Genomic DNA, 27146 nt, shown 5'->3' on the forward strand with positions numbered 1-27146 from the left:
TTTTCTCCAACTGTACATTTTCAATGACGTTAGAATGGCTCCATCTCTACCTCTAACAGTATTTAGTAATTAAGACCGTGGAAGTCTGGCTCTTTTAGCTTTTGCATGTCAAGAGGGACTTTGCTAACAGGTGGTTTCTCCTGGTGCATGAATAAATTTTGTGTGTGCCATCTGCTGGACCCTGTTAGCAGTGCAACCCTGACTTGCAGATCCTTTAGTTGTATTTGTACCTCACTAAAGTTATCAGTATCTAATGCAGGAGTATGAACAGCATAATATCTCACCTTATGAAAGCAGTAGTTTTATTTAAGCGTGGCTAGTTGTTCACAAAATATACTTCTACAAAGGTAGGTTTTTTTTTAACCCACTGATGCATTTAAATTGTATTATTTCTAGAGTGGTGTAGAACTGTTGAGGTCTTGTTTACATTATAAGATAAAAGGTCTGTGTTTGAAAACATTGGACTTATAAAAGCAGGAAGTTTTTTTGTATTATTAAGGCTTACAATAATGGTAGACAGATGTTTTGAGCTCTAGCATTCTTAAATTAGCAAACTGAGGGTCACTCACTTGAAAACTAGTACGTCACAGCAACTTTCAGTCGTAGAGCAAATTTATGGATCCATTTATGTTCCATGGATCAGAGCAGATTTGGCCCAATATATGTTTTTTATCGTTTTGCTTTATCTGGCAATAATACGATCTGTTTAAGTTGTGATTTTTATTTTGAAGTTAAAATTGAGTTTAATGAGCTATTAACTCAATTGTGTTGGAAAATGCAGTTGACAATCTAATAAAGAGACAATTGTTTATTCCTATTTAGATTCATTTTCACTCCTAGAACTTATAAAATTCTGGGATAAATGTTTCTGAGGGTGTCTCATGATATCTGGAAATGAATATATTTTTTTCAAGAAGTAATGTGAGAGAGTTCTCATGAGTTCTAGTGTATGCCATTTGCTCCCCATATCTAGTATTTTAATATTAGAATATTTTAATAATCAGTTTGTTTCCATACACATTCGTACACTGAAACCTTTTTGTCATCTATTTTGTTTTTAGATTAGGAAAACATGATGAAACAATTTAAAACATGTTTTCGTGCATACTGACTTTATTTGATGATCACTTATTTTCTAACAATGTATTACATTTATGTGCTGTGAGCAGCCCATAATCACAGTGATGTGTTAAACAGTCTTCAGGTTTGATCTCTGTTAATAAACTGAACATCAATGGAATAGTCACTTGATTGTAGATTTGATACAGCTGTAAAGGTCACCTACACTTTTACAGTATCTGGTAATAAAACACCATTTAAAATTAGTTATATACAACGGCATATATACATTTAAAAGATTTAAATTGTTTATATCCACATGGTAAACTTTGAAATGCTGTTTCATCAATTACTGTTCTCAAACACGTGTGGTGAAATAGGCCTCATCATGCAAATATTCATGCAAATAGACCACTGTATGACAGCCATAGAAGAGATATGGAGAACTGGGCTCAGGTTAGATAGCAGCTCAGGTTAACTAACAGGTCCATTGTCAAAATATGGGCAAAAATAAGGACCACAGAAACTTGAGGACCATAATCACCATTAGCAAAGCATATGAAAAAGAATGTACCTAAATTACAATTCAAAATAATTATGCAGCTTTGCTGACAAAAAGTAAAAAATGAAACTGCTTTTCTTTCATAGAACAACAACAGTAATCATGCGTCTGAAATTCCAGCCTTTAAATTTAACAGTATATATTAACGGAATCAGAGCTGAGTGCATTTTTCAACTATCTACATGATTTAATGTAATTATTTTAAAATTTTAATGATAAAGGTAGTTTAATAAAAGTAGTTTCTTATTTTCATCCTGGAGAATAAATTTATTCTGAACCTGTAACTGAGATAGAAACTAGAGTTAATGATCACTGTTCAAAATGTTTCTGTGTGAAATTAATGAAGATGCAGAACGTGTAAAATTATGGGTTATTCCCAAGCAAAAGAAGGTTCAGTGGATCTTTTTCTTTTCCACAACTGACCCAATTTCTTGGTTTAAAAGCTACAAAGGATATAGAATGAGGTCACATGAGATATTCCAAATGTTCATGCCACTTTGTCTCTTAATGACTAAAAACTTGGAAATTCTACTTATATGCATCTTCAAATACAGATTTGTCTATATTCACAGGTGGTAAGACTGCACTTTTGCTGTGTCACTTTTGGGTACTGTGCCAATCCTATGGAGAAGCTATAAAAGTAACAGAGCTACAATAAATCATTCTGCTTTCAAGACTGCTTTCCCTTGACTGAAACAAACATTTATTTATTGGTTGTGAGTAGTTTTTGTGTGCTACTTGAATAAATCTTTGTCTGCCAGACCTGTACCTGAGAGCAGTGGTCCAAGGGACCAGATTAATTAACATAATTAAGTTTTCTAAACAAGTACATGAACTATAAACAGAAATAATAGTAATAAAAAGAATTGTTTAAATGACTTTGGAGGAAAAGTTGAATATAAACCTTTTGTTCCTTGGTTAGTTTTATCAAGGCACTTTATCCTGAAAACCTCTTTCTTTAGGTTATGCAATAAGAACACTGAAGCTTACTGAAAATGGAAAATCTTTGCCAAAGAATGCTGACAGTAAACCCAGAAAGTATTTCTCTTCTTGACCAAAGAAGAAACTCATCATTAGGCTAGTAGAGATGCCAACAAATATCAAGCTATACTCTACAGATTTTCATATATTTTCCATTTTCGGCAAGGATCTTAGATAGTTACATAGTTCTCCTGTAAAGGACCAAGTTCAAAGCTGAGCCTGGAGGAAAGGGTTACTGTAGTCACGGTAGTATGTGTATTTTTTTTTTTAGCATGATAGCTTTCTCTGTTTTAAACCATTTCATGGTCTTAAAGTTCAATTTAGTATTTTTCAGATGTTTTTGAAAACAGATGATTAGAACTTTCACACAAAATACTGCTATGTCCAACTGGAGGGACTGGGAGGACAGAAGAGAAGCCAAAAATGACTCCTGGAATTTAGCACACAACAGGCAGGTGATTTTGACCCTTAAACCTCTGACCCTGTGAAATATGAAAAGCAAGGCATAACTTCATCTGAACTTGATGGTTTAAAAAGTAGTCAGGAATCCTGTGTATAGTGTGGCATCACCTGACAACAGGACTATTTTGAGAATTTGGTTTTATTGCATTGCAATGGAATTTATGGCCAGAACATGTTGTGTTGTGCAGGCAGACAGGTGGATGTTTGGTGTAGTGGTTTAGTTGCAACAAAATGTTTTATGTTATATCTTTACCTGGGAATGAAGGGCATTTCTTAAAGTGACTGCAAACACCCTGTAATGTTAATGCTGATCCACTTTAGTCACTCTGATTCTTGTTTGGGCTTCTTGGTGTAAAAACCATCTCCAGCAGAGGCTGCCTTTCTATTGGGTGCATGGATAAGTCATTGTTTTTCTGGATGTTGTTAAGTCCTCTTCCTTTCATTGTCTGTACTCTGCACCGTCTCAGAAGAGTCACCAGAATTGCTTTCATCATTACCATGGCAATAAACTTTCCTACACAGCCCCGAGGGCCAAATCCAAATGGCTGGAAATAGCGTGATGGAACCTGCACAGAATAACACAAGGAATAAACTTCAAGGCAAAATTTCTTTATAAAATCAGTTAGAAAAAATGATGGAAATCTGTAATAAACCTATTGTGGAGGGGGAAGAAGCGTGGAAAGAATCTCTTAAGAAAAATTACTTCCCTCCTTATATCTAAGCTAAGTCTTGACTTCACACTGCTTCTTCCGTTACTGAATGGTCCCCCCACACAAGTCAGGCCAAAATATGGAAATAAATTCAGGAAATAACTATGCCATTTCAAATGCAAAGGTAGCAGGAAAGGTAAAGTTGAAGCAGTTGAATTCTGCCATGTATTTCATTTTGCTTGTCCCCTGAGAACTACAGGGATTTTACCACAGGCTGTGAATAGAGTGAAGGTTTCACTCTAAGGTATGTTAAAGTACATTTAAAAACTTCTTCTGAAATAATTTATTATAAAGTTCATAAATGTCTAAGCTAAATGTTAATGTGTTATGTAACATTTATCATAAAGCTATACAACAGTTTTCAAAATGCGATCCTGAGAAATGAGCAATTTTCTCATAAACTGTAGTGTTAAAAATTTAATTTAACACTTATAGAATGATTATCTCCTGTTCTATCAACTAAAATGTGAAATTAAATATTCCCAGAACTATTGAAGAATGCACAGAAAATTTCTGCTATCTATGGCAACACTGAATAGATCAGCTATCCAACAGTGCCCAGAAATGTGAATGCTACTGCTTATGATGTCTTAAGGCACTTAGTATGAATAAAGAAAATCAATCAGGTAAATTTCTTTTCTTTGTTACTGTATTTCACAATTAAAAAGAATGTTAGCTGCGCGCTTCTGATCTCCTATTGAATCCAAAGTTAGAATACAGAAAGATCCTTCATATTAGATTTTCTAGTGAAATTATCCTTTCCCCTCTTTTTTTACACTGAAAAAAGTTTCCTGTTTAAATCGTTTCAAATAAACTGCGAGATATACTTTTTGAAAAATGATAGATAAATACAAATGCTTATAATACAAAGCAAGTGCAGCAGCTGGCAGTACAGCTCAATGGCAAGCACACAGCCTGTGAAAATGGAAAAATATTTAGATTCTAACAATGTCATCTTATAAATAATGGTGTGGGTTGCTATTCACTTAGAGAACTGTGAGAGAATTGTGCTCGCTAGAATAATTACGTGGCAAACATCATACATCAAGTCAGTTAGAAAATGTGCGGTTAAATATTTGGCCAAGGGGAAATATTTTTAGAAGCTAAGTGTGCTTTTAAAATAAGCAAGAAATTCATTTTTATAGAAATGTCTAGAATGAAAACAATGGGTGGCAAAATGGAATCTATTCACATTGAATAATTACTTCAGTAAACTTAATCAGTTACACTACTCTTGATTTTTCTACATGTTTCTGGCTTGAGCATACATAACATTTTCCCTCCCATTTCTTAATTGTCTTCAGGTGTTTTACTATTTTATTTTTACTATTTTTGAAGTATCACAGTGGCTCTTCTCCTTTATTTCTTTAGAACTGAAATGTCTTGTGACCTCTTATGTGTGCATCTTCTAACATCTTAGGGAAAGAAAAAGTTTTGCCTGATAATAAAATGAATTCAGATTTGTTATTCAGTTGGTCAAAGTGAGTTATGACAGCTGTAGAAAGGATTAACCCTTTGGCTTTAACCCCATACAGCTTTTAATACCTGACAGGCCAGTATACCATATATAAGCATCCTCTTTATACCATGAAAATCTGCATCTGTGAAAAAAGCTAACACTGCACAGCTGAGATTCCCTTAGTAGGGAAACTGGTAATACCTTCCACTCTCGCATAGTTGGCTGTTTGTTCCAGAGGTCTAGCTTACTGCCTCACAGCTGTGCTAACCAACACTTAATATTTCGTATTTTGTGCCTTCTCTTTCTTGGACGGCAGCATCTTTCATTTCCTCCTGCACTTGTTAACAGTCAAAAACAAGGACTCAAACTTGCCATGGAACTGGTCTGTCTTTTTTTAATGCATTTTTAATTTCTCCATGTGATTACTGCTGAACAAATATATTTTTGGTCAACAGTTTGTTTCGTCAGTAATCAGAAGATCAGGTTCTGAATGAAAACAATCTCAAGAATGATTTACAGTAGTAGGGGATTACAAATAGAAAAAATTCTTTTGGAAGTTGGAGTGAAACTTAGACTAAATGGTGTGTTGCACTGGGAAGTATTACCTGGCATTTGCAGTACTGAGCTGATTAAAATTTGGGATTGCCAATTCGGTCTATAAAACAGGTGTGTTTTTACTTAGTGTTTGTTTATTTTTATTAATAAATAAAATGGGTGCTAGAGTCTGTCTCTTGGGAATTACTATATTGCTTCACTTCCCCGGAGCACTGCCTCAGCTCTTCATGTATTGCTTGCATGGCTGTAGCTCCCTAAAGCCACTCTGTTTTGCCTAGCATCAGAAATGGTGGTAAAGGTGTGTGTCTTGGACATTCTTCAGTGGAATTTTTAAATTGAGATGCCTGCAAAAAATTTTTTGTTTTCAATGATGTCATTATTTTTGAATGATAAGACACTTTGACAGGAAAATGTACACCTGCCTCTAATAAAAACAATAGTAATAAGCAGGATGTACATCTGGCTAGATAGGCACTTAGTCAAAGGGAAAACAGCCTTGGTCACAAAGGTCTTGATCAAAATAGGAGGAACATACATTGTCAACAAATAATATCCAATATCCTGTAGGAAATAAGATGTAAAACTTACATTCTTCTCAAAGTTTTCAAGAGAAAACTCATTCGGTTTTGGGAAGAATTCAAGCTTGTGCATGCGTCCAATGTTGAGAATAATGTTTGTTCCCTTTTTCACAGGATATCCATCAATTACATCATCTTGTAAAGCTTTTCTCATGATTAAGTCCACAACTGGCTGGTATCTCATGCTCTCATAAATAAAATTCTCCACAATTTTGAGGTTTGGCATGTCATCACTCTGTACCTCTCTGTCACCTTCAGGAATAAAACAAATGGTGAAGCGGTTGGTTATTAATTCATTAGATTCATCATACAAATTCCAAAATATTTTGGAAAGATCTTCAGTTCCTGAAATGGTAGGAAGTATGCATCAGCTTCTGTGTAGTTTTATGTATCCTTTCCTTCTGGAAACCTACCCCCACCTAGCGAGCAATCCAGGCAGGTTGGTAAGAATGGGCAAGGAGAAGGCTGAGGTACTCAACATATTTTTGTCTCAGTCTTCACTGGCAACTGCTTTTCCCACATTCCTTGAGTGGATGGGTTGGAAGGTGGGAACTGGGGGAGCAATGTGGTGATCAGGTTCGCAATCACTTGAGGAACCAGAGTGACAAGGTCTCTCCTGAGCCTCCTCTTCTCTAGAGTGAACAATCCCAATTCCCTCAGCCGCTGCTGGTAAAACTTGTGCTCCAAACCCTTCACAGCTTAGTTGCCCTTCTCTGGACACGGTATAGTACCTTGATGTCTTTCTTGTAGTGGAGGGCCCAAAACTGAACACAGTTCTCGAGGTGAAGTCTGAAATTATTTCTTTAAAATTCTAAAGATATGGTACTACCTTTCAGTCTTTGCTGCTGCTTTAAATTCAAGGAACTGCAAATCTCAGCTATGACGTTTCATAGCTAATTGTTGAATACTTGACACCTTTAGTACTTTCCTACTGCTATATTACCTTTCACAGAATTGCAAAGTAATACTTTTGAAGTATAAAGGAAGAGCAGAATGTAACTTAGTGTTTTTTGGAATGGTTTGAAATCTGAAGCATTTATTGGCAAAAGGATTTAATGTAATTCAGAGTCTATTGTACGTTCTCTCAAATAACATTTCTAAAATAAGAAATCTTTTTGCACCAAAGCAACAGGATAGCAATGGCTGGCAGTTACTCTAGGAAGTTAATTGTTGAAGAGTTGTCACTTATTAAGTTAGTACTTGCCACTTAAAACTATGTGGTGTTTGATGAAGAAAACATTATTTTGTAAGGGTAAAGGGCAGTTTATTTTAGTGGACTTCAAGATTGATATACTCTGATATGTAAGGATTTTATAGAGGTTTTATGTAGTGATGAATCTGAGGCTAACCTCTGATATTATATTCCAAGTACAGTAAGAAAAACCCTTTGCACTATGTACTGATGGAAGATTTTGCCTAACAGAATTCAAAGTTTTTCAAGAGTTGGTAGAGTGACAAGAAGGCTCACTATTTGGATTTCCTGGATATTCCTGGATTTCCTTTAGTTTCAATGTTTCAGGTCATTCAGAAAAAATTCCATAAGAAGACAAGGGGAAATGAAGTCCCCTTACTCACGTGGGAAAAAGAGGCCAAAACATTTACAAGAAGCTTGAGGTAATGTTATAGCTCTTCCTTTGTATTTGAGACATAAAAGTACCTTAGAGAAAGAGGAAAGGATTTTTTAATACGCTTGCCAGTGCTTAACTGACCACAGGATTGGGTGAAGTTAGTTTCTATGTAGTTCAATAGAGTTTAAACTTTGAATGAAGGCCAGAGAAAGGGAGAATACAACCTTAAAATAAATATTTTAATTGTTTTGTGTGGTTCATCATTAGTATTGAAAGAAGAGACCAGTTTGAGATCAAAATGGATGACAGCAGAATGATATAACAATTTTAGTTTTCTTTAACATTGCCATTGTGCAGTCATAGTGAAACTTTGATTCTGTGTGTACACAAAGAAATATTGATGTTTAGAAGTGTCTGAAGTGAGTGTCCCTTTTTACTATTGCAAGGTAAATTGAAAATAATTTCACTGGAACTTCTGAGGTGATCAGTACTGCTGCTTTCATGGGATAAGTATTTTTTTTCTCAAAATTGTCAATTCTGATGAATCCTGTTAGAATTTATCTTAAAAATTGTTCATCTTTCTGTTGATTTTGAATAAATTTGTCTACATAAAGTGGTAGTTCATATACATTAGAGCAAATAGTTATGTTAGAAGAAAATCCTTAGAATTTTCAGACTTTGAGGAACTTGATGACTGCTCTAGCAAAATTATATTCCCTCACCACTGACTTTGTAACCCCTACTTACCCATAACAGTTTCAATTTCTCCCATCATCTTCTCCTCCACTGTGGGGTGCTCTGCAATCAGTATTAGCATAATGAAGAGTGTCACGGACAGAGTATCAGGAGCAGCAATCATCATCTCCAGCACACACTGGTTCACATTCTCAGCAGTCAGATCTCCTCTGTTCTAGAAAAATGGGGGGGAAAAAATGGGGAAAACGTTGATTGCTGTCCTGATGCCAACTACCATCGTATAGCAGTAGGGATGGAATAGACCTAGAATACGTTTAAATGAAAATTAAGATCTTGACAGTCTCATCCCTTATCTGCTAAGTAGCATTTTTTTTTCCTTTGAGATAAATATATGTTTTAATGGGTGTGTATGATCTTACAGAAAAGCAAGGCTTTGTTCTTATCTCAGATTCTTACTGATTTATTACGTTTCCCCACAGAGTATGTAAGCTGTCAGAGATTATGCAAGATAGGATTTACACAGCACTTGGAGCCTTTGCAAGTAAAAGGCAATACATCAAGATAAAACACGGGGGTTAGAGAGAGAGCATATCCCTGGATGCTCTTCAATTGATAGTTTTCAGGATGCTGTTTAAGGTGTGAATAACCAGGATGTTGTTTAAGCCACCTGTTTGGGGGGCACCTTCAAACCGACAACTTGTATCCCTTCTTGATGATCTGAGTTCGATAGATATGCGATCTCTAAATTGTAAATTCTCTATTGCTATTGAAAGAAAATGGACAGAAAAATCAAAGTTGGCAGTATTTTAGTATATTGCCAATACCTGTGCAAAAATCAGCTGAGATGCAAAATCCATGTGCTCATCCAACTTTTCAACAGTGGAAAGCTTTTGTCGTTTCTGTTCTATTAAGATTTCCATTGCTCCTTTCAAGTCTTTGCTGAAAGTGGATAAAATTCAATATGTTAATTAATATCTGAAGACTTCTAGTGTATGATTAGATATAGATAATGTTTAAAAACATGAAGATTATACACATGAAAACATCTAAGGATAGAAGTTCAGCATTCTTAAGAATGCCTACATGGTTATTTGCAAGTCAGCAATACTAAAATAATCTCTTATTAGATTGGACTGAAATCTTATTATCTTATTTTTTAGAACTGAAAGGGATGAAGCCTCTCTACTATCAAGCTAATATATTTTTATTTCATTTAGATATATAGAGTTGGTCTTTTTTTTTCAGAATTATATAATCAGAAATACTGTGTCAACAGTATGCATTTTGATTTTTGAAAAATGACGTCCAATAGCTTTTATTTTGCATTTTCAATTATCTACAGATTTGAAGGCCACATTCGTGTAGAAAGATTGTTTTTATAGGGGGCTAAATACACTTAAAATTCAAACCTGGTAAGCTTCTCATTATATACAGTATAAAACAGCAAATGAGAGCATCAGAAGAGACGAGGAGGAAGTTTCTGCTTTTACAAACAGGAAGGTGGCAAAACCTATTTATTTCTTAAGGAAAAAAGAATCTTTAAATGTGTCATCATGCTAAACACCAAGTCTTAGCTCAAAACTCAGCCACTGAGTAAAAAATGCACATTATGGACACCAATAAGTAGAATTAGATGGAGGGATTAACTCTCTTGAGGCAATACCATGAATGCAGACATGTTCTTGTTTCCAGGAACCGACAGTCTTGACCTGCTATTTGTCTGTCCTTGATCATATTGTAAATGTAATTTCTCCCTAAAAGATGGCTTTTCCTTTCCTCTTCAAACTGAGCCAGTGATTTCAACTTAGTTTCATATTTTAGCTGGCATGACTAATTTTTAGGTAATTAGATGGTAATTAGAACTGTATAGACAAGAACTTTGAATGGCCCCCTGAGATCAGACTCTTTATAGCATTTTTCTTTCCTGGGTCTGTAAAAAGTGGCCTTGAATCAGTCACCATTGAAATTTTCACAATTTACTTTCTAAGCAAATAATTTGAAGAAAGATCTTCCCAGAAAGTAAGGATCTTAGGTGAATCTGTAGAAATTGTTGATACTTACGCTGCCTCTTCATACTTCTTGCAAAGCCAAGAAATCTTAAAAAATATGTCGGGCTTTAATAGAAGAGCTTGCCAAGCATCAAAGTAGTTCTGAATCTTAAGTACAATGGCACTTTCTGAAAATAGATGTAAATAAACAGCAGCATAAAATCTAAACTTCAATAGTCAAACGGCAGAAATACTTCAAGGAAATTAATAATGAGGCCTGCTCCTTCTAAGCTGACAGAAATTTGATAAACATTTTGTAGTACATGCCATTAGGAAACAGTTATAGCACACTGCAGATGAGGTATGTTTCTTTGTAAAAACTCTTGGTAGGTAGGTAAAAGGAGATGATGCGTCAACCAGAGATGTTCTGCCATGGGAGAGCAGAAGCAGAACTCTATTGCAGTGTGTTGAAATGTGTTAATTTGTGTATCGTGGTAATATTATTTCGGTCAAATGGGCTTGAGGCTGAAAGAATCTGAGTGAAATTTGGGTTAATTTTCACTGCAGTCATTTCATTTGGTGGGAAGGTTTTTGATTTTTCCATGGCAGTAATGTTGGGATTGTAGCATAAAAACCTCTTTACATGTGAGAAGCTAAATATATATTTTTGATCCAAAGATATTCTCATGATTAGAATTACTTATCAATTTCAGTAAATCATTTAGTGATGTAATAGTGTGTCCTTGTTCTGCTCTCTGAAACAATAACTCTAAGAGATGTCAACAAACATTTCTTGTTTATGCACGTGAAGTATAAAATAAAGCTGTTAGTACCATCCAAAGGGACCCCTAGAAAGAGCTTGTTAGATGTGTCAAGCATAATCCGTCTCATGAGGTTCAACACATTGACGTTTCCTACTTCAGTGGTCACTTCTTCTAGTTTGTCCAGGTGAACAATTGTTGATTCAACACAAATGGCTATCATGCGCACAAGACCAGGACCAGACAGGGCTGTAAATACATAGGTGCAAGATGACCAAAAGCTTGATTAAATTTTATACCTTATAATTAATTTGCTAGCAATTACGATGTTAGCTTAAAAAAATAAATAAAATTGTAGTGGAAATGACTGGAATAAAATCATTCTACATTTTTAAGCTAGAGTGGCAACAAGTGCACAGACCAAACCTCCCTTGCATCCAGCAACTTTGTATTTAGTGCTAGGTTCATGCCGTGTTAGGTGTTTGACACTATTTGTGCTGCTTTTTGGTGCAGGAGGTATATATCCTCTGTACAGACACTGTGGGCAGCCTGTCTCGCTCACAATTACACTGAGCAGGGATGTTAGCTTGGGGGCTCACAGGGAGGACAAATGGCATTTCTGGGAACACGTCTCCTGAGTAAACAGCGCAGAAGCTTTGCAATTAGCAGTTGGCAACCTATGGTGCTGCTGTAGACATTGAAGCTTGCTCTAGTAGAACACTGTGCATTAGCCAAAATTAGTCTGTTCACCTAAGGATGCTGGAGATAATGTCATGAGGGATATTTTTTTTTCTTTTCATTTCAAGAACCTGAACATTCTTCTGCTGTAATTCAGTGGGATTTTATGATAAGCTTCAGCTGGAATGGACTGAGTGCTGAGTGCCCCAGGTACTCTAATTAAATTACTTTTCCATGTAAGACCTTCTGTAATTGTCTGAAGTACGTTATTTTATCAAATACATGTGGAGAGGGGTTGTAAATTTGCAATTGAGAAGAGAGGCTGTCTGGGTTGTAAATTGAGAGATCTAGTACTTCTAGGAATAAGTAGGAGAGAAATTATTTTTTCTGCTGTCTTCAGCCAGCACAGAGCTGCTGATAGTTTTCAATTGCAAAATCAAGTAGGAATGGTCTGAGTATCATAGGAAGTATGGCCAGAAACTTGGACAGAATCTGCTAAATACATTTATGGAAGTGCCAGCTGAGCTAATGTCAATACTGGACTTGAAATTTCAATTATTTTTGTACATGATGTGAGAGCATGTTTTTTTTGTTCTTGTCAAATACCAAACGCAGTAAATGTGAAAGAACATGTGAAAAAGTGTTTTGAGATCATAAAGAGAGAACTGGTCTCCCTAGTTTAATTATGCAAAGGATACACAACATTTCAGAAAGAAACAGGCTGTGTGATAGAGTGGCGCAGTGTGTTAATGTGCACTGATTTACCTTTGGTGAAGAAGGGTCGGATCTCCTTCCAGTGTGCTGGGTTGTTATTAAATATAATCCCATTTTCATACATGCCAATGCACTGTAATCCAAGCTTGCTCCCAAATCGAGAAACGTAGTTCCAGTGTTTCATTACGTGAAATACGCTGGAGGATCTGGGAAAGAGAAGTGGGGAGAAAAGAAAACAATACAATACAATGCAATTTCAAAGATTACACATGGAATGTTTTTCTGATACTCTTGGAAGTGCTGACTTGCATTCTTAGTTCATGCTTGACATTGTTGCTTCTATTACGTAATTAAAAAAATGATTAAATGGCTTCAGAATTTATAGTAGAGCAACAGTGTATTTTATCTTGATTTAAACCTATTTTTTCAGTTAAAGTACAAATGGTCACCAAAAGATTTTAATGTGAATAGCATTTGTACTTTTGTAACTTGTATTTCTAATAGTGATCCACACGTATACTCAGGCAATGACCAGTATCAGATATTTTAGAAAATTATGTAAAATAGTGAAATAGTGATAGATGTATGCATTCTTATATAGTGAAATTATTTTTCTAACTTTAGATCAGTGGTTTAAATTGATTTCTTTTAATTTTGATATTTGATTTTTTTCTCCGTACTTTTTTTTGATGGACATAAATAACTCAATCTTACTAAAAACTGATGTGTGCTTTTTAAAATCACTACAAGGGACCTCCTCAGACCCTCAAGTGTTCATACCAGAGGCTGACTAACACTGCCCTAGAAAATTGCATGTTATATTCCGAGCAAAAAGATGATGGAAAAAATGAAGCAGTGGAACTGAAGATGATGTGTTTTACATCCATATACATTTCTGTTCCTTTTATGATAACATTCACTGCAGTTGATTGCCTGCATTTCCAGAAGTATCAACCATTGTATCCTATCAATTTCTGTAATCCTTGGCCAATATTTTGGGAAGAATGTTATATCTCTATCTATTAGTCAATCAATCTATCCATTCGTCTGTCCTTCTAATTCACATGTAGGTGTTTGCTGCCAACAACTTAACCCCAACTGACTCCAAATATGTTATCTATTACTTCCTTGAGTAAGAAAAAGGCAGTAACATGGCAGATTTAAGGGATTATGATTCCTACTTTCACTCAAGTGTGTTAAAGAGTACAGACATTCTATTTATGTCAGTGCATTTAGTATATGTGTTGTGAGACTTCAGTTTCTCTATGATGAATAAAATTAACCAGGCTGTTCATGATTTCATCATGATGCATGTTAAACTTCAGCTATGATTCTGTAGCTATTTGGTCATTCCTGGACATGTACAGAAAGCCTAAATGCAGTTGGATCTTTTGGCATGCAGCATCATAGTATTATCAAGTGGAATTATTCATACAAAAATATTAAATTGAAAAAAGATTTTTTTTCTAAGGCCAAATATGTAGGATGAATATTCCTAGATAGAAATATGGGTAAATCCAGCATATGCATATTTCTGTTTTTGCAGTTTACAAGGTTTGTTTTCAAATATGTTGGCCAACAGGTTGTGACTAACCTTATTGCTGTGAGATATTTCCTTTAGAGGGAGATAGCATTTTAGCAATGCCAACATGATGCAAACCTGATTAAATGAAAGCTAACAAAAAGGAAGGAAAATTAGAGCGCAGATGGAAATTAAATAATGTTTCTAAACTATTTTGCATTCTCTGTGGACCAGATTGCAATGGGTTAATAAAATTTCTTTTCAGCCAGACAAAATAAATGGGAATTTTGTTAATGATTTAATCAGTGCTGGGTTTTCACCATGGTTTTGCATAAACAGTGGTGTAAAGATTATATGTTATGTGGTACAAGTAAATGAATATGGACTAGGGATTGGAGTCGAGACAGGGAGGACTGTACACTTACAGGAGTGGGGATATTGTTTAGTTTTGGAGTGAATTTATGTAGCACTCTGAAAAAAATATTTATTTATTTATTTTTAAAGCTAGATATTAGTTCTCCATGTGATGTCAATGCTTTTAAGCAAAAGATGCCTGAAGAAAGGTGACGTATAGCCTGTAAAGTTTGAAGAATCTACAGCTTTGTTTCTTAGCAGCACTCCAGGGAAATCCTGTAAGTTGCCTTTTGTGCATTGTCTTTCATAAAACTTTACATAACGAGAGCTGAATATGCATTGATTGATATTGCTAATAATTTTTGTCTTATTCATTACGCACAGTAAATCTTTTACTACTGTTTTTTTAGTGCTTTTTTTTTTTTTTTAGTACTGTGTGTAATTGAATTCTAGGAGTAATCTCAGTAATTGCAGTGGAATTACTCATGATCCTATAATGCTGCTTTTGCTTAATTTACCTTTCTGAACTGGAGCCATAATCTTCAAGCATTACTCTCATTTGAAGGAGAATCTTAACACGGGAAACTAAAATTTGGCTTAAAGCTGCGTGGAAGTCAATCAATCATCATTCATGTGTAATGTGTCATCCTAATACTAAATGGAATAGTAAGTTGTAAGCATCTTTTAGGATTGGGTCATAATTCTTTATGTTCCTTTCCACTTAGAAAATGAGAGACTCCATCCAGTGGTAGTCTTTAGTAGAGACCTCAATATCAGAGTCTTTAAAGAAACAAAAGATTAGAAAAAGATCTGTGAACAACAGAAAATAAAAGGATTATGTTATGATAATTTTGTAAAGCAATTATTTCAATTCTACATCAGCAAAAACGTTAAATCTATGAAACAACTTTTTTATATTATTGAAGATAGAAAATAAGGATTTACTTGCTAATTATAAATGTTTCTTCACCGCTGATCCAAACTCTCACAAATTCTCCATATGTCTTGTTGTAGTAGTTGCAGGCATTACCTACTCCCATCCAGAGAAATCTCCCATGTGAAATGAGAGGCCCAATTCCCATGCAGTATCCTGGCCCTGAGGGAAAAATAAGAAAAGCTTTCTCTTGTGAGCATTCGCAGGCAAGAATATGTCACCAAACATCACCCCTTTGGAAATTGCCCTTTTTGCATTATGGCCAAGGTTTGCACTGGGCACCACATAAAATCCTGTTCAGAAGTTTTGTCTTACAGAAACTTGCACCTGCACTGCTGGAATCTCATTTATTATCTGAAAACCTACATGCCATTCAGTGTGAATACTGCAAATAAAATTCAGTATTTCTTTATGCGACTTCAAAATGTTGCTTTGAGATTGCTTACAAATGGATGAAGAATGGCTAGACACGGAAAGAAGTGGTGTGGAACAAATGCATATGATTTACTTGTGATTTCAATGAATCATTTGAGTGATCTTGGCAATAGCCCTATGAAGTTGAATATCCTTGTGTTATAATTAAATATAATTAACTTAATCTCTCTTAATGTAATTATATTTGTCTTAGTCATTAATACTAGAGTGAGAAAATAGATATTTAGGGGAAAGAGTATTTTAGTGCAGTAAATTTATGAAAACAACATGGTGAAATAGGAGTTAAGAAAGGATTAATAAGCGTTTAAAGTTATCAGCTAGAACCTACAGTAACACAGCACCAAATGTCCTTACAACAAAAAGGAGAATGTGGAGAGAACATTACAGAATTAGCATGGCTTTTGAATTCTTTCTAAAAGAAGGATACTGTGAAGAAGAAAAACCTCAACCTGCCTCTACAATGTCTGTAAAAGACAAAAATCTGCTAAAATTGAAGTAATTTGCCTGATAGTACTGCTTGTTTCCAGTGTAGATAGTTCAGTGAGCTTTAAGCATGCAACACGTAAAAAGTAGGAATTTATAATGCACATGAAAATATGAATGTGTAGAATTTGTTAGATGATGTTTTATCTTTCTAGCATATACACAATAGAAGCAAAACAAAATGATGTATTTGTATGGTTAGACCAGGTTTGTTAGGGAAGTGGGTAAGGCTAAATAGAGCCTGATTTCTTTCATTGATTACTTTAATGTCTACATTATTATTAGAAAATTTTGCTGTGTACAGTTATTATTCAGCATTCCCTCCTCATTTAAATTTGAAAAACAACAGAAGTACTTTGGCAGCTGTTAGGCAATACTGTGGAGTTACCTTACCTGGTATTGATGATGTTTCTTCATGATTCCATATTAGAAACAGAAAGCAGATGAGAATGATGATAGGCACTGTGGCAACTGGCATCAAGTCTGGTACCAGGCTGGTGAAGTAGTTCAGTGGATTCAAAGTTTCTGGTATCATCTTTTCCAAATGATTCTGCTTTGCTTTAGAGAGAGAGAGAGGGAGAGAGAGAGAAGGGGAAAAGAGGCAGAGTTTTTTAGAGCTCAAAGTTCTGTTCAGATCTGCTTGGTACCTTTCAACCTGCTGGAGGCCCTGTAAATGAGCAAATTACCTCTGAGGTAGCTGTGTTTTATAATGAGACTGACCTGGACTGCTTGCCAGGACAGGTTACATCACAAGTTGAAAGAGATGTGCAGCAGACACTCTTTGGCTGGAAATAACAAAGCTTCTATGACCTTGATATGGAAGCATGCTTTTGGATGCTTTGGCTGTCAGACCTTTCATCTCCAGCATTGGCTTGGCTGGCCAGTACTGAGGGTTACTCCTTGCAAATTGCTAACCAAAACACAAGAAATTAAACTCTCAGCACACCACACATGGCAGCATTGAATGAGTTCACCCATGGGCTTTTATCTCTGTTTCTTAGCCTCCTTCCTTCCTGCATGCCTCTAGTGTTAGTACTTGAATTTCCAGAAAGCTTACATTAGTTTTTCATGCTATAGATACAGGAGTTTGTTTGAAGGAACATATGTATATATATTCATTCTATTATTTTTATATATATATATATAGCATTTCATTATGGTGATTCTGTTGGTGAATACTTGGAGAAAATTAGTTTCTACTGTAACAAATAGTCCATGTGACCATGGACTATCTGGTCCTTCAGGTAGTAGCATGGAAGAGCAAGCAGAAGCATGTGGACAGCTCTGGGATGTATGGCAGGAACAGAAGGATTGCTTTGAAAATATTTTGCCAATTTTTGATTTTAAATCACAACATCTAAGAAGGAGGATGTGATGATATGAGTGAGAAAATCTTGCATAACCACACAAAGATGCAGCTTTCGTCTGTTCTGTAATAAGGTAAAACATTTTCTTAATTCTGCTCTAACAAAGAAAAAGGAAAATATTTTCTTTGTTCCTCCCGGCAGCGATGCAGTTCCTTTATAGGAAGCTTTTTGTTGGGCTTACTTTCAGCAAATGTTCTCTCTTTTATCTTGTGATTTGGTCTCGCAGATGAAAGAACAGCTAACTTTGTAGTAACTCTGGGTGCTATCTTCATATTAAACTATGCCAAGAATGTGATAGGTGCTTTCTAGACAGTGAGAAATTGGTGTTTTCAAGCAAAATGTTCACAGTACAGACCAAACCATGCTGAAAGGAGCAGCAGTGGCTCAAAACCTTGCAGGCGTATGTAATGTTCCTGTATTCTGGATAATTGTTATGAAAGTCTGTGTATTTTTGTGGCCCACATTGACCAAGACATGGTATGCCAGGTGACAGAAATGTGCACACAATTCCAATAGCTAGCACTATCCCTCTAGTGATGATATGTACATAGTCTGTATGTGTTCAGCTGTTGTACTGTCATGCATGTTCTGAAGAAGGATCTTGTAATCAGAAACACTTTAAAATCACATAACTGTATGTTACTTCCACTAATAAATACTGCTACACACTAATGGTAATGTTTCCATAATGATACAAATGAAAATGCTAGCTTTAAATTGCATGGAATACTATTCGTTACTATTTACGTATATATGTAGACAGAATCATAGAGTGGTCTTATTTAATCCAGTTCCGTTCACTGAGCTTACAGCATATGGAAATGACTATGCTTCAGGCACATAAAGTCACTTCCTTATTACTTTCTTTCTGGATCTGACTTCATTTTACAATTTCTTAGTGAGAGTATGGTCTTATCATTTTTTCCCTCCATAATATGACAGCTACATCAGCGTGCACCTTACTGTTAGATCTTTCTTTGTTCTTATATCCTGCACCTAACTGTCATGTAAATGAAATGTAGTGAAGGTACTGTCTTTTATTTGGATCCATTTTATACTCTGGAACCTGTCTGAAGCACACAAAGCATTAGGAAATGTGGCTCCCTTAGAATTTAAAACAAGCGATTGACACTACTTGTACTGAGAAATTCTTTGCCCCATTTTGATAAACATGATCCAAGAACACTTCCAGGTTTGAAATTTCCAAATGTTTTTTTGTTGGAAAAGTCAGCTTGGTGATGGAAAAACCATCTTGCAAATACTTCAGCTGAACTACTTGTCCTGCTTATACTCATTTTCTATGAAGAAAATCACTCAAGAAAAACTAAAAATTCAGTAAGTAAACTTTGATAGTAAGCAGAAATGGAACACAGCTGAGGTGCATGGAAGAAGCTTTTTCACTATTCTTGCCTCTTTGATCTTGAAATCTTCTGTGGGTGGTTTTCTTTCCCTTGCAGCTGGATGAGGTATAAGACTGATAAGAAGGTTTTGTTGGTTCTGATTGTTGCTTATATGGGGAGAAGGGGGTGGAAGGAAGCTTTTAAAGTCAGAGAGTGGAGGAAAGAAGCTTACAAGGAAATGCTTTTGTGACATAAATTAATTGGATACGCATACAGGTAATTTTAGAGTTTAACAGCTGTGAAGCACCTGCCAGCAGAGGGACCTATAGATCACGGATCTTTAAGACTTGACTGAAATACTGTGAGAAAATTCTGGGTCCTGTTAAGCACTTTTCTCTGCAAAAGGTGTTTCAGTGAACGAGATCAGGGCTCCACAGTAAAGAATTCCATGTATCTAAGAAAAAACTGTATTAATCCCCATCCTTCCAGCTAGAGCTTGATGCTTAATGGCTATATCAATAGAAGAGCAAACTGTATGTAGTTCATAGAAAAACAGAATATATAATATTTTACAGAATCAGTACTGAAATTTACTGATAATTTTGAGAGAGAGCTCATTAAGAGTACCAGAAAACTCTTGAACACCCATTCTTGAGTCCTAGAATCCTTTACTCAGTAGTATTTCAACTGTCAGGAAGGACGTAGGGAAGAATCTGCAGCATGTTATGAATCTCCAAATATTAGTGCCCCATAACAGCATCTGAAGCAGTTTAACTGAAGTTTACCTAAACAGTTTGCAGAAGTGAAATTTTTAATAGACCAACTTCATACAAGAATAATGGTTGGATTATGCAGTTCTATTAAGTTTTCATTTTTTCACATAAAACATTGTAGCCTCGCTCTCTTGCTAGAAGCTGATTCTAGATACTGTCAGTTTACACCCAGTTAAGATTGACAGTTTCATACAGACTGTAAAGCTTCAGACTTCTCCCTGCAGGTAGCTGCTTGCGGTGGTTTGCTTGTATTTGTTCTGCAGGTGTTCCCTCAGTGTGCAACAGTCAGCAGGACGTTGGCTCAAAGTATCTCTGCACTGGTGATTCCTTTAAATAGAGCTGATGCTGAAGGAGGTCATATGACTATTTCAATGCTGCTTTCAAATGGTGAACTTTATTGTGAAATAATAAATTAACATCCGAGCTGTAGAATAAGAAGTCATTTGTAGTACTACTGTAAAAGTGGTCACCTTTGTGTAGTACTTATTCTAAGAACCACAAAAATGAGTACACATTTTTGTTGCTTGGTTACATTCGTTTTGAAGAATTAATCCAAAGTGGGTAATTATTACCGGATGTACTACATGCATGGCATGGACAAACCTTGATACAGAGAGTTGTCTTTTTCCCTTGAAAGTCCATCAGTTCTTTTGCACAACAACAGAAGTATAACTATGCTAAAATGTGCCCATTAGGGAACAAATGCACTGCCTATAGTTACCCTTTTCAGCCATTTCTAGGGTTTGAGTCAATGGTCTAGAATTGGTGTGGCTGGGAAGTTCCTGCATGTAGATGTCATGGAGGAACCATTTGAAGCTTCTGCAATGGGCCTTTGGTGTTGTGATTTCATCAAAGATGTGGTCAAATCATATCCAGCTCAGGAGTTCTCTCCCTATTTCTGGACAGTATGTGTACTATTTTCTTGTAGCTATTTATACAGTGTGAACATGTGAGGCAAGGTACTCTCTGTGCTGCCCAGTTGACTGTACAATAAGGGTTTCTGCTTCCTGAACAATCTATAATTATTTGAATTGGGATTTTTCTTTCAGAAGAATAATGATCTGAAATTAAATCTTGGACCATGTTCTTCTCTGGGCTTTTAATTGCAGTCTGACATGATTTGGAAAAATAACTTGCTAGTTCTTGTACCTCTCACAAAGGGTCTCGTTGTTGCTTAGGAACCAACATAATGTCTATGAAAAGTACTATCCGCGTTAGACAGTAAAAGAGTTTCATTTGGAACATACATCTTCTGAAGCAGAATAAGTATGCCAGTGCACGTACCCCATCAAAAAGAAGTACCGAGAGAAACAAACTTCTACAGTGTTGGTAAGGCTCTGTAGTGCTGCCCCTCTACCTCAAAAGTTCCCTTAGAACACCAGAAGCTCTGATTGTACTCAAAACCAGAAAATGACTTGTAGTTAAACAAGAGAATGTTTTCTCTGACATGCTTTCCATCGGATCTGTTATGAGAGTGCAGAAGTAGACCTATGTAAAGAATTGTTTTTATTTTGGATTTTTGTTTTTTTTGGATATAACTATTATCAGTTTGCTATCACTACTAGGCAGGTGGCTTTGTCATTTGGCAGACTGAAGGCAGCTCTGTGCCATGATTACATCTCTGCTGTTATACTTCTATTGCTAGCATGTACTTTAACCCACATAAGCAGAAAGTTAGTTGACACAGGAGGGATTGCTATGTAAGAGAAGTAACTTTTCAGTTCTTGACTTCTGGCTAGAAATACCAAATATTCCATCAAAGTATGTAAATTAACCTGGAAGAAAATTTACCTGTTTCTGAGGAAAAAGCAAGATTAAGAAGAATGTATGAATACTCTCAAATCGTATTCCTTTCAGATAATTTTCATCATCAGAAATAATTAACTAAAATGCAGAAGCTTAAAGAAAGATAGCACTTCCCCACAGCAAACACTAACCAAGCTAGAGCAAGTCATGAGAGAACAAACCATTTCCAGACTTGTTCCACTTTGATTTTTTTTAACTTAACTAATAATTCAGTTTTCCCTCCTGTGACAATGAAACCTGGAAATGCTGGTTTTTTCAAATTCCCTCACAAAAGTTAGCTTCAGCTGTTAACTTGCTATTTGTCCTTAACAGCTATCAGTGTCCATTCTCTCCTATGTATCATACCTTAACTTTGTCGTGCTTTGCATCTTTACATGAAGTGTAGTGAATGGAGCAAAATTCAATCCACTCTGAAGTGAAATCAGAGACCACAGAGGCAATGGACATGTTTTCTTTTTTCTTTTTCAAATCAGCAGAGTTTGTACCTAAAAGAACTAAGAAGTTATAGTACTTGATGCAATAGAAGCACTTAGAAGGTTTGAATGAGGTGGAAAGTTTCTAAGGATTACTATTCAGAAAGAATGTTGTACTTTCTTTTTTTAAAAAAGAAACTTTGCAGAAAAATGACCATATATTTAAGTTTGTTATTTTAATGCCAAGAATTTGGTGTAAAATCTGCAGATCTTCCAATCAAAATATCTATTTAGGTACTGACAACATATCATCCAAACAAAGTTAATTACAGAAAGTCGAATCAAATCAAATCAGCAGAAAGTGTACTTACTCCACAAAAACAAAATAAAAAAATCACACACACTGTAATGTCCTATTCACACAGACTGAAGAAAATACAGCGCATGAATTAAAAAATTACCTGTGTCCTCCTCTGGATTTTACCAGTGAAGAGTGCTATCTTTCTTACTGATGTTCTTCTTCTAAAGATCTGAGTAGGTTTTCTGGTGATCACTCTCTGTGGCATCTTTTATGCAGGTGCTTCTTGTTGCTAAGAGATCAGTTGCTTAGAGATGGAAGTTTGTTTTTTGTAATAGATCAGGGGCCATTGCTATTGAAAAGAGAATTTTGTAATTTTACCTCTATCAGCTGCCAGAGACGGAGATGCACATGTCTAGAACTGATTAGAATTGTGACTGGATAGCAAAATAGAAAAGTAAAGTTTAATCATAATTGAAGACTTTGAATGCCAAGGAAATAGATGTGGCATTTAAATAGAGGTGCAACTAGCAGAAGTGATACTAATTTTTTTGCCTTGCACATTTCAATCTATTAATGGTTTATAACAGAAAGGAAGAGAAGTTCAAGCGTTTCATTCTGATATTGAGATGGCCAACGCTGTAGGTAACATTTCATGAGATACAGTCCTGCACCAACACTACAAAGATTGCAGTGGCTATCCTCCGTATTTGTGTGTAGACTTTTTTCCTTATATTCCTAGCTGGCCTAGTAACTCTTCAGAATTAATATACGTACTGAAGGCTGGATTTTCTGCTTTGTAGTTCTGTAGCCTTGGTCAACTTGAATAAATGCAGCGTATGAAGATTAAATGTTTCGAAGAATTGCATTAAACAGTTGCAGGAAGCAGAAATAATGAACAGAGCTCAATAGAAAAGGATGGTGAGGTGATTAAAAGATGAGACTAACTCGGAAGTATGAATAAGGTACTTGTGTCTGATACTGTTTTGAAGCACCAACAAAAGTTTGAATTGAGGGTCTCAATTTATGCTACGACGAATTCTGACTCAGTTGCCTCTTCTTTGAAGTTTACCTCTATGATTTCCAATGGAGTGTTTTGAGAAAAAGATCAAAATAATCTTTTTCTCAGTGCTGCCAAGTTAAGAAAGCCCAGTTACTCAAGGCTGCTTTCAGCAAGACCGAGTCATGTCCTGTGGCGTAAAGATGTTATTCATCCTTGTCTCTTGCTGTCAGGCCAAGTTAACACCTCTCATAAAGTGTTTTCATTCTTCTTATGGGCTCATTCAAGGCTTTAGCATCAGCGTTTTCGAGAAATAAGTAAAATAAATCCTAGCACTTTTACTCAGAAGGCCCATCAAGTGGGTAGAAGAGTCTTGGTTCTAAGCGGCTGTGATCTCACTTGGAACAAAGGTATTTAAGATTTATGCACAATAGTTCTAGTGATAGAATATTTTTAACTCAAGGGAAGGCTGGAAAAGGCCTAGAGTTCTGATGAATGTGAAATCTCTTCTGAGAAGCCTTTCTAAAATAAATAAATAAATAATGAATGAAGACATTTTTGGAGAATAAGGACTGAATTCATTGGGAAATGCTTCCGGCATGACTGCAACCTCATTGAAGTTACACAGCTTATACAATCAGAAGTCAAAATAATTGCAGTCTGAAAACTGAACTCTTGTTCATTTTCCATGTACACACACCCTTCCACATCTATTTGTTATGCAGAGACCTGTTTGCAGACTCATTTCACTGTATAATTTTCCTGGAATCAAAAGTACAAGCAGAAATAGGCAGAACTTCAGTGAGCAATTCTATTGTGTCTTGTATTTAGAGCTGGTCACAATGCTGTGCATTAGAGTTCAGTCATTATCTTATGTTCTAGAAGTGTTTGTTAAAATCTTTCTTTGATTTCCAAAGGATATGACAGCTGTTTTCAATTTTTAAGCCTGCTTAAAAATTCAGAAGCAGTCAGGCATTAATATATATGTATAATTTTGTTTTTACAAGATAATTCTCTGTTCTTACTACTTGTAAACTATGTTTTGGAGGAACTAGATCTTGAGGCTGATTTTGATCTATTTCGTGGTACACTACTTACAGATTTTTAATGTGGACAAACCAATATGAATGGTCAGTTTTGAAGAGGATGAGTTATTCCATGGATACAAAATGAAAAGAGCTTTATGTACCAGCATAAGAAAGTTCCCATAGAGAGTTCCAGGCCTTTCCTGTGGCTTTAAACAGATGTACTCATTGCAGTGTTGCTTTGGCTTTAGTAACTAACAAAAACAACTCGTGCAGAACTTGCTTATTTGATTTATAAGACATTACGTCAGTCTGTAGCATTAGAGAATACCACAGCTATTAGAAAAAGTGCTCTGGAAGGTATTATTTTCTTATTGCTAAATCATAGTAATAACAGAAAAAAGATTAGCTCAATTTAGAAGCACATATATCCTTAGATATTCTTTATTATATATGCAAATAGTAAGAATAAACCACCTAATTCTTCTTGTTATTTTTAAAAGCCTCAGAATGAAATGTTTGGTAAAGCAAGAAGTAAATATAAGAAAGGTGAAACCATTATAGATTCTTTCTCTGATAGCACGAGTTGCTTGAGGTTTAAGGGAGTCAGCGATCTAGCCAGTTTCCTACACAATGGAATTGTTGATTCCTCGTACCGTAATCATTTGTTTAATCAGAAGGTCTCATTGCTAAAAATGGAACATTTGGTAATGTTTTGTTGGGTCTCCTTCTGTCAGAGCTTTATATCCACTCGGTGACAAAAAAAAATTGTGCATGAATTGTAGTTCAGCAGCAATGAGACAGTTTAATTGATCATGAAGAGAGCATGAGAAAGGTTAAATAATGTAAAAATGCTTGTTTACATTCAAACTGGGTTTTTTCAAGACCAACTTCTGTGGGATATATCTTTAAATCAAATATTATTTCCATATGCCAGAGAAAATGGATTTCATTTCTTTCAAGCCAAAGAATTCCCGGAACTCTGTATAATGCAACCAGAATGATTGGACTTGTTGTTCACTACAAAGATCTATAGTTAAATACTGCAAATTCTTCAGTGCCTGAGTAGGCATTCAGTGAATTAACAAAGTTCTGTTTTATACAATAAAAATAAGGCTTTTTTTTTTCCCCCTAAATATTTTACAATAGACTTTTGTAAAAAGAGGATGCAAAATGCTCTCCGTGGTTGAGCAGGAGAGTCCACGCTCTTGCAGAGACCCCATGGCTCATGTGATAACGTTGGTTAGAATGTTGCTTTAATAAAAAGGGATCAAAACAGATCTGGTAAAAGCGTAGAAAGAAAATCAGTTAAATCAGTGAAGACAAAATTACCATGTACAGAATTACTACTTTCAGTACTGTGAAACTAGTAGGGTAGGGTAAGGCTTAGGGCTTAATTTTTTTTTATGGCCTGATGGTCTTACTGAAGGCAGTAGGGCACGAGGTAAATGCTGTCCTTACAGCAAGGCTGAATAGCCTCTGGTACATCTGTCCCTAATCTGCTATGTGTTATTTAGTGTAGAAGGAGAAAGGGTCGTCTGTATGGATGCAGACCATAATTGGATGGCTGAAGAACCATCTAGCTCAGTGCTACACCTTGGAGATTGGCCCAAACCGTTGGCTAGGTGAAGAATACAGGCAGTAGGCAAATACAGATGTAATACTTCCCTCTCCTTTCTCCCTGCCATCCACGTGCTTGCAGTAGTGGCTGTCTTTTGTAGGCTCTGCAAGAAGGTTGGTGTACACTTTTTGTTGAGGCTTTTTGCTTGGACCTTTTCTCTTAACCTCTCATATGTACTGTTTTCCTGATACCCTAAACAAGTTATTCATTAAATACTACTAACAGAGCTAAGACTACTGTGAATATCTGTGTACTCAGATGCTTCATCTTCTTCTGTCTGATGGAAAAGCTATGGGGATATCTCATGGTAAATCTGTGAAATTCTCTACTTGGTGAAGAAGTTTGGCTTCCGTCTCAAATCTCTGTCTCTTTAAATGGCAAAGAGAAGGTTTGTGCACGAGTGTGCTTTAACACTGTTGTGCACAGTTGCTGAGCAGGTGAGGTGGCTGCTACTGTATCTTTACATTACATGTAATGATCAAACCCCTGTGTGCTCAGTGCAGTGTTCTCAAAGCAGTCTTCCATGTGCTTCCCCTAGCTGCAGGATGCGTCCTCAGAACCTAAGTTCTTGAAAAGTGTTTAAAGGGTGCTCAAAGAAAGAAAATCTTTGGGAGGAGCTCATCATACCTTCAAGTACAGTCAGAAAGCGTCTCTGTCTGTACCACCTTTAGATAGATGCAAGTCCTTGGAGATGACGACCTTTGAAGGTGGTTTGTTGGCTTTTTGAAGTATTTTATTTGTTGTTTGTCTGGAACAAATGCAGAAAAAACCTCACTAGTAAGTACTATTTATGACTGCTGCTTCCTCAGGAGCCACTTGCATTTGTTCTCCGCTGGTGTTTCTATGCTCTGTGCTTTACCAAAACCATTCCTTCTGTGAAGACTACATATGTGTGTAGCTGCACTGGGGCAGGGGGCTCAGCTTTTCTTTTAGGGTTGTTGTGGCTCCAAAATCATAATGCTAAGCTTACAGGAGCGGCTGCACACACACGATAGTGGCTTTGG

The 27146-nt window shown here is 35.9% G+C and overlaps 2 protein-coding genes across 4 annotated transcripts in view; one reads left to right on the top strand and one right to left on the bottom strand.

Moving 5' to 3' along the window:
* GLDN (gliomedin) overlaps positions 1-27146 on the top strand; it is a 90087-nt gene that overhangs the window by 37601 nt on the left and 25340 nt on the right. The window lies entirely within an intron of this gene.
* Positions 1096-22790, bottom strand: CYP19A1 (cytochrome P450 family 19 subfamily A member 1). Of its 3 annotated transcripts, none has more exons than NM_001364699.2 (10): positions 22660-22790; positions 16893-17057; positions 15593-15743; positions 12823-12977; positions 11452-11628; positions 10692-10806; positions 9455-9569; positions 8682-8844; positions 6377-6618; positions 1096-3630 (listed from the first exon to the last, which is right to left on the bottom strand). In NM_001364699.2, the coding sequence occupies exons 2-10, from the start codon at positions 17032-17034 to the stop codon at positions 3382-3384; spliced, it is 1509 nt and encodes a 502-aa protein (NP_001351628.2). In that variant the 5' UTR covers positions 17035-17057; positions 22660-22790; the 3' UTR covers positions 1096-3381. The 3 variants fall into 3 exon arrangements, with proteins under 3 accessions (NP_001351628.2, NP_001001761.3, XP_046754903.1); XM_046898947.1 differs by lacking the exon at positions 22660-22790 and adding an exon at positions 17147-17178 and having other exon boundaries at positions 3186-3630; NM_001001761.4 differs by lacking the exon at positions 22660-22790 and having other exon boundaries at positions 16893-17178.

This window comes from Gallus gallus, chromosome 10 (assembly GCF_016699485.2).
Source record: "Gallus gallus isolate bGalGal1 chromosome 10, bGalGal1.mat.broiler.GRCg7b, whole genome shotgun sequence".
Lineage (NCBI taxonomy): Eukaryota > Metazoa > Chordata > Aves > Galliformes > Phasianidae > Gallus > Gallus gallus.

What these genes read in the sequence shown, in the direction of transcription:
- CYP19A1 (NM_001364699.2), bottom strand. Translation starts at nt 17,034, where the DNA reads ATGATACCAGAAACTTTGAATCCACTGAACTACTTCACCAGCCTGGTA. An exon ending in GAAACATTTATAATTAGCAA is followed by an intron (nt 12,978 to 15,592) that starts GTAAATCCTTAT and finishes TCTCTTTCCCAG; the next exon opens with ATCCTCCAGCGTATTTCACG. An exon ending in AGAAATTGAAACTGTTATGG is followed by an intron (nt 6,619 to 8,681) that starts GTAAGTAGGGGT and finishes TTATTCCTGAAG; the next exon opens with GTGACAGAGAGGTACAGAGT.